Source organism: Limulus polyphemus, unplaced genomic scaffold, assembly GCF_000517525.1.
Source record: "Limulus polyphemus unplaced genomic scaffold, Limulus_polyphemus-2.1.2 Scaffold515, whole genome shotgun sequence".
NCBI classification, from domain to species: Eukaryota; Metazoa; Arthropoda; class Merostomata; order Xiphosura; family Limulidae; genus Limulus; species Limulus polyphemus.
The window spans coordinates 1-7,003 of record NW_013666125.1 but is presented as its reverse complement, the minus strand read 5'-3'; the positions used below and the strand labels follow the sequence as shown (position 1 = coordinate 7,003).

General features: G+C 31.6%; 1 protein-coding gene across 2 annotated transcripts in view; it reads right to left on the bottom strand.

Moving 5' to 3' along the window:
- The window catches only part of LOC106458789 (cyclin-dependent kinase 9-like), a 13,158-nt gene extending 8,506 nt beyond the window's left edge, over positions 1-4,652 (bottom strand). Inside the window, exon 1 of one of the 2 annotated variants that reach the window (XM_022385123.1) lies at positions 3,934-4,652. In XM_022385123.1, coding sequence (XP_022240831.1) covers positions 3,934-4,082 — 149 coding nt within the window. In that variant the 5' untranslated portion in view covers positions 4,083-4,652. The remainder of the gene's footprint in view (positions 1-3,933) is intronic. The other variant, XM_013918339.2, reaches the window with a different exon arrangement.
- Positions 4,653-7,003: the final 2,351 nt, after the last annotated feature.

The window sequence follows — 7,003 nt, the reverse complement described above, 5'->3', positions numbered from 1 at the left end:
AGTCCCAAGGACTGAGCTTCGTGCTAGAATAGTTAAATAGAGTACATAAATGGGTTACTAGAATGATAATTGACTTAAGTCATCTTAACCATGAGGGAAGGCTTAGAACTTTGGAGCTATATTCTCTGGAGCATAAGTCTAAAAATGATTTACTTCTAGTGTTTAAATATTTAAAGTTTCTCTAAGCTTAGATAATGTACATATGGATGATTTATTTCAATGATGATATGGATGTGAAGAGCTACCTTTAGTGTGTTTTTATGTTTTGGTTGGATAAGGGGAGTAAACTAAATGATGCCACAACAAAACTTGGTATATCCAATGATCTTCAAAGACTAGTCATAACCATAACTTAGAGCAAGGATACCCTAAAAACAAAACAAAACAATGAATAATTATTGACTAGGTCATTGCTGCCCAAGGGAGCATGAAGGGCCAAGCATCTGTTTCCCACAGCCAAAGGCCTCATGTATTGCCCTTACAATTCAATATGAAAAAAAATGTGCTACTCAATCTTATCAATTCCCTTGGAGAAAGATCGAAATAACTCACCTTAGCCTACCTTTGCCCTTTACTTAAGTTACTATTCTATTTCCTAGGATTTATTAATGACTAGCATATAGCTCATCAAAAATTACAAGGCAAGTATTACCACCTCCACCCCATACATAGTATACCCTAACCTCACATTTCATAAATAACTGAAATAAGTTTTGTAAAATCAAGTTTAACCAACAAAGAGGCAGAAAAATGCAGTTGAGGCAAGCAAATGTTCGTAAATTCCTTTGTGAGCCAATTAAAATTAAGATCATTCATGAAATGAATTAATGGCATATTCATAAATTATTGGTAAAATCAGATTAACAACTTTGAATATATGAAAAAGCCAATGCATTTTGGTACCATTATGTTCCAACAAAGCTTTTATGTCTTGTTTCTTAGCAACAAAAGCATAACCTAATATTGTTGTCAGTCTATGTACTGAAAGTATAAAATGAAATGTATAGAAAACAAAACTGGAAAAATATGTCAATTTCTTAATTTAGTTTCCATTGATTAAAGAGGTTTGTTTTATTAAAAACGTTGGTGATATAACAGAAAATAGCTTAATTCAGAAATGATTTAAGTTTAAAATAGAATTGACGTCTTTACTTTCATGATACATTTTATGCACTTAGCTTTAGGCTAGGTTATCTCACACTACATCTTTACTTTATGCTTATATATTAACACTCACTACACTTATAAGGTTTCACAGCACACACACACACACCCTCACATCCCCCTAGCACCTCCATCACTAAAATCATAATGGGCAGACTGTAACTGATACATTCTATCTGGATAAATGACATGATGTGACATGACACACTGGGTTTTATGTAGGTTAGATTCCTGTATGTCAGAGGTATTTAGCAACCTCTGAACAAGAATATGACCACATAAGGTCATTTATCATTTATTTTGTACTTAAAATGATCAGGATGTTCTTCCAGTGAAAACATTTATACCTTGGCTTGGGCATTTTACAAGCAATCCCTAAGTGACAGAAAAAGCACTGACAAATAAATCTTCTAAGAATACAGGCACTATATCTATTAAGCATCATATTTAATTATATTAAACCCAATCTTTTACACTTATTCATAAACAGGAATAAAATATATCTTATTACAACTATGACAAATTACAGCTCACATGTTCTGTGCCTTTTTTTTTAAGGAATAAGAAAATATTAATTACAAATTGAATTTATTTCATGTTTATTATTGGCCAAATATTTTGAAGCTTTAGCAAGGGCTGGACCATGTTTTACAATTTTGCCTTTAAAAATGCATCATAATGATACATACTTTAAACAATCAGCAAGAAAGAATTAAATTTCAATAATGCTTTAGTAGCTGTGCAATTGTCTTCATCAAGTCCAATCATAAGTGCCAAAATGTCATTCAGACTAAATCCTTTCCAAGCAAACTATCCAATCAAAAATGTACACAATGAATTAACCTCTGCATGTAAATCCTATTAACTATATGTGCAAGGTTGGGAATCAAAGTGTGCATGAACAACCTTTTACGGAATACCATTCAACATGGTATTAGGTGCATGTCTGTTATCAACTATTCATTTTACCCTACACTGCTAATTTAGCAACAATTGTGGAAGATAAGAGTGAATACTAGAGATGCTTGGTTAACCAATTTTATGATTTGGTTTGTTTGTTTTTTAACCAAAACTGAGCTGCCAGTAAAAAAAAATATATTTTTTGAATTTCTGCATGCAGCAGAATTACTTGTGTAAAAAAATGTAATTTTCCCAATATGTACCACATGATCTAGGTCTAACCATTTTCCACCAAGACAATATATTTAGGCCCTACACAAAACACTCGGCATTAATGGCTAGACTACATGTTAAAACCCTAGATATTTCAAACAAACAAAATCTAGAATAAATGTTTACATTTAGCCTTGATCATCACAACTGCACAACAATTAACTTAATTGGTCTGTTATGAATGAAAGTTATTTGATAAACCTTTACATCATTTTATTTGTTTTATTTTATCATCCAAGCTGTTTACAAGTTTAAAAAACTGCTGATCCCCAAGTTACACTAGCTGCTTCAGCACTTTCTTCCCTTTTATTTTAATACACTAAGCATTATAACTATTTTTGTTTAATTTTTTTTTCATACAATGCATGGACACAATTGTGTAATTATTAATTAGATGTCTGCAAACAATGCAACTTTTCAGATGCTTACATGGTGAAAATGTTTTATTGTTTTCATGGTTATCAACTTTAAATGAATATGTATCAGAATAAATATTATTTTTTTTATTTCTTAAATTTTATAAAATAAAAATATGAGATTATTTGAGAAAATAAACTTCAGGGAAGAAAAACTAACTGACATAAAATTTTAAAAGTACCCAGCTTTAGTAAATACTAGGTACAATATACAGGGATAATGGTAAAAAAAAACTGTAGATATGCATTTAGGAGGTTCTAGAGGTTATGCAAATACAACAATCAAAGTGTACAATGGATAAAAGAACTTGTATTCTTCAAGTGAACATCATCTTGCACTCGAACTTGTTAAGAGTCCATGTCAGACTGACATAATCAATTCACATATTTTAGTAACATCTGAATTTTTGTGTACAACAGACTTGCCATATTTCATGTACATACATGTAATAAATTTGGAAACATAAAACCAACATTCCTTCTTCAATACAGGGTAGATCCAATGGACCTAGCCCATGCACATTTAGTTAAAGAAGATATTATTAAACTAAATCAATCAGAGAGAGAACTACACTGCTTTAACACTAAAGAAAATTCAAGGTACATAATTTTTTTCCATAGCAAAATCATGTTACTTGTCAAAAGTTTATAGCACTGCATTATTATCCAAAATAATAGTAATACTATTCACTAAATCTATGAACTTGACTAATGTGCCAATGGAGAAAGAATTATATGCTGATATATTTACTACAATAAAACTGTAGCCAAAAAAAAAACACTTTTACATATTACACTTCTTCAAATTACAACAACTTGTGCAAATTACAATAACTTTATTTCTCCTAGTATTAAGTCATAATACTTCCAACAGATCAAAAATTTACATATTAATTTATTATTATTATTAATCAAATATTTTGGACTTATTGCATACTGTGTAATTTATTTAGAGTTTAACTTTAATTTCATTTTGACGTTTAACTGATTAAATATTTTGTGCCTCATCAGATATAATCATTCTCTCATATTATCACTTATCAGTGCATTCTCCACGCTTGTTATTTGGTCAAACTTATCGTTCGACGTTATAACGTATAAATACAAGTTAAACTTATACTTATAATGTCCAATATCCACAGAGGTAAGACTTAAGTTAATTAAACCTAAGGATACTTACCCAAATGTTCCTTGGCCAATTTTAGCAAGTTTTTCATACTTCGTAACTTCATCACAGTAAGGGAAATCGAAATCTTCCAATTTATTCATAACCTGTTGCGCGTGGCTTACACTACTCGAACTAACGTTAGTACTTGTACTTGTATTCATTTTGCGAAAAGAAGATACTTAGTACGTTAGGCCTAACCTTGTGTTCTTGTTTGACGTGGTACTTACTGTTAGTGTTAGCCTAAAATGAATAGTTTTCGCTCACAGAAGACGTCGCTGCACTTTTATTTTTAAATCAAAAAATATTAATGTTTCTCTTCTACATCCTTTTTTTAAATAGATTATATTCAGCCTTAATTTAAGTTAATAGAGTATCCAACACAAAGCGATACTTTATTTTAATGCTAACATAGAGATATTAACTATGAAATATAAATAATTCAAGTTTCAAGAACGACAATTACCTAAATAATTTTTAAACAAACGATGGCGTTCTCAAAAACCATCGTTCAAAAATTAAATTAAATTTGTGGTAACATAATGGCCAGAAAAACCTGAAGGCCTAAAGAGTAAAACTCCGTAAATGGCGTAAGTACTGATACATTTACGAAACAATTTTTATATAATTTTCTCAAATATAAATTACCGTTTCTTTGCAAAAATTAACCGTTACTCCCTAACCACATGTCCTAACAAAGCCTAATTCCCACTGATAACGGTGGCTTGGTGCTCATACGCAATGGAATTTCTTCTTGAACAAAATTATGAAAAAATTCCTGTTCCACAAATAAATAGATTATACTTTTTCTAAAATTTGGCTGGGTGGTTTTAATACCCATTCCCTATATCGTTAGGTACTTTAATTGAGGTTTTATTTATTAAGTAAACAGAAATACGTAAATAATTTCAGCAAAACTTGTATAAATACAAACATTATTCCAAAAATAACTAGAATCTAGAGTCAACAATACCCTGATTTAAATCTATTTTTACCTTCAAAATGTTATTTTAAAATAAAAATATACGCATTAGATAATTATCAATAAACGTATAACCCTTTTGTTTATTTCTTATTGTCCAAAGACACGTAAAAAAAGAGTTTATTTTTTAAGTAAAAAGTTACACTATGGCCTATCTGTAATCTGTCCACCGCGGGTATTGAAACCCGATTGTTAGCATTATAAGTCTTTAGTCTTACTGCTGAAATCTACCTGGAGGCAAAAGGTAATAGAAGCATTTTCATATCATTAAAATTACTAGCAGAAATACACGCCCTTCAGACAGTTATAACTGCTATTTACAGGCCTGCTGCCTTTTCTGGAATTGTCTGACAGTTCTACAACAATGTACTCATACTTGACATTCGATAATGTTCACCATCCATGAGAAAAAGGAATTTATTGAATTTTTAGTTTTAAAATGAGCTATCATCATAGCATTACATCACAGAGTAGATTTTATTTAAGTGTTTCTTTGTAGACACAGTTGTCAACGAAAGTGCCTTGCTTTTCTGTTGCAACACTCATGAGATTTTCACCAAAGAAATACATTTTTATTTCAAGTTTGTTTTTGAGTGTTTTATATTTGAAACTGACTCCTTCTTTGTAATTTTTATTGATTAAATCTGAAACTTACTCCATTTTATTTGTAATGTATATTGGTTAAATCTGAAACATATCATTTTTGTGGAAATTTTAACTAATAGGTGCGGTAGTTTTCGAGATCCAGGTTTTGGACGTATACATCGCAAGCTCCATTATAATAAGATTCCTTAGCCTTAAATACATTATATTCGAAGTTCACACAACTCTCCGTGCAAATTTCGTTTCAATTCATATCCCGGAAACAATTATAGACATTTTCTGAACTTGAAAACAGTGGTGAAATTCACCTTAATTCCTAAAGGATTTTGATATGACTTGACCTCACAGTATATGAAATATCAAGGTTTCTGAAAATTAACAAGTTAACAGTGCTCGAGCTGAGTACAACCTATTGGTCAGTGTGTTGGGCAATGGATCTGAGATTCCATGATTCGCTTCCTGTTACCACACACACATAAAGTAATGTATATTAATAAATAAATCGCGCTCCTCATTTTGGGATAGTGGGTGCATCAAATCAAACTATTGTTACGACAGCGGAAGTCACGTGACGCTGGTAACACGTAATGAGTTCTAAAAAGATCGGGGAACATCACGAATAATCCAGTATTTGCTAGAAGCGCCCTCTATTCTTGTATATAAGTGCGCCAGACAATTAATCGGGATTGAATTACAGACAGGCAGAGATAGAGACGGACAATTGAGTCAAGCCCGGAAAAGTGCATGAATCGTTCATTGTCAATTATAGCGTGTGTTTAAGTTAATGTGACTATGGAAATTAAGTGTATTGCAAAGTTGAATTGTGAAAGAATAAACTAGTTTTATTTAAGAAAAGACTTGTATCGCTGAAGTTATTCGGAAATAATTTTTACGAGTAATTAACAAACGACCAGAGACTAAACAAATTGATGTCAGAAGTGGGATAAAAAAAGAAGAAGATGGAAACGAGATGCGGCAAATCAAACTACAGCTTAGCAGATTTGATGGCAGCAATACAAGAACAGCAAAAGAAACAAGAAGAACGAGAAGATAAATAAGAAGAGAAATTACAGCAGTTGTTGGAGGAAAAAGAAAAGAAACAAGAACAGAGATTACAGCAGTTGTTGGAGGAAAAAAAAGAAACATAAAGAGAGATTACAGCAGTGGCAAGAAAACCTGCAACAATGGCAGCTCGAACAGCAAAATAAACAAAAGAGATTACAGCAGTTGCTGGAGGAAAAAGAAAAGAAACAAGAATAGAGATAACAGCAGTGGCAACTGGGACAAGAAAGGAAAGAGGAAGAAAATCTCCAACAGTTGCAGGAAAGTCAGTAGCAACTACAGGAAAGTCAACAACAATGGCAAGAAGCACAAATGGAAAACACTAGCAAATTTCAAAATGAATTAAATACATTAAAGGGTGATTTACTGTCTTTTACACAAGGAGGATATATTAGTCATCTACCTAATCAGCCTCATGCAACGGGAAGCCCCTTCCAG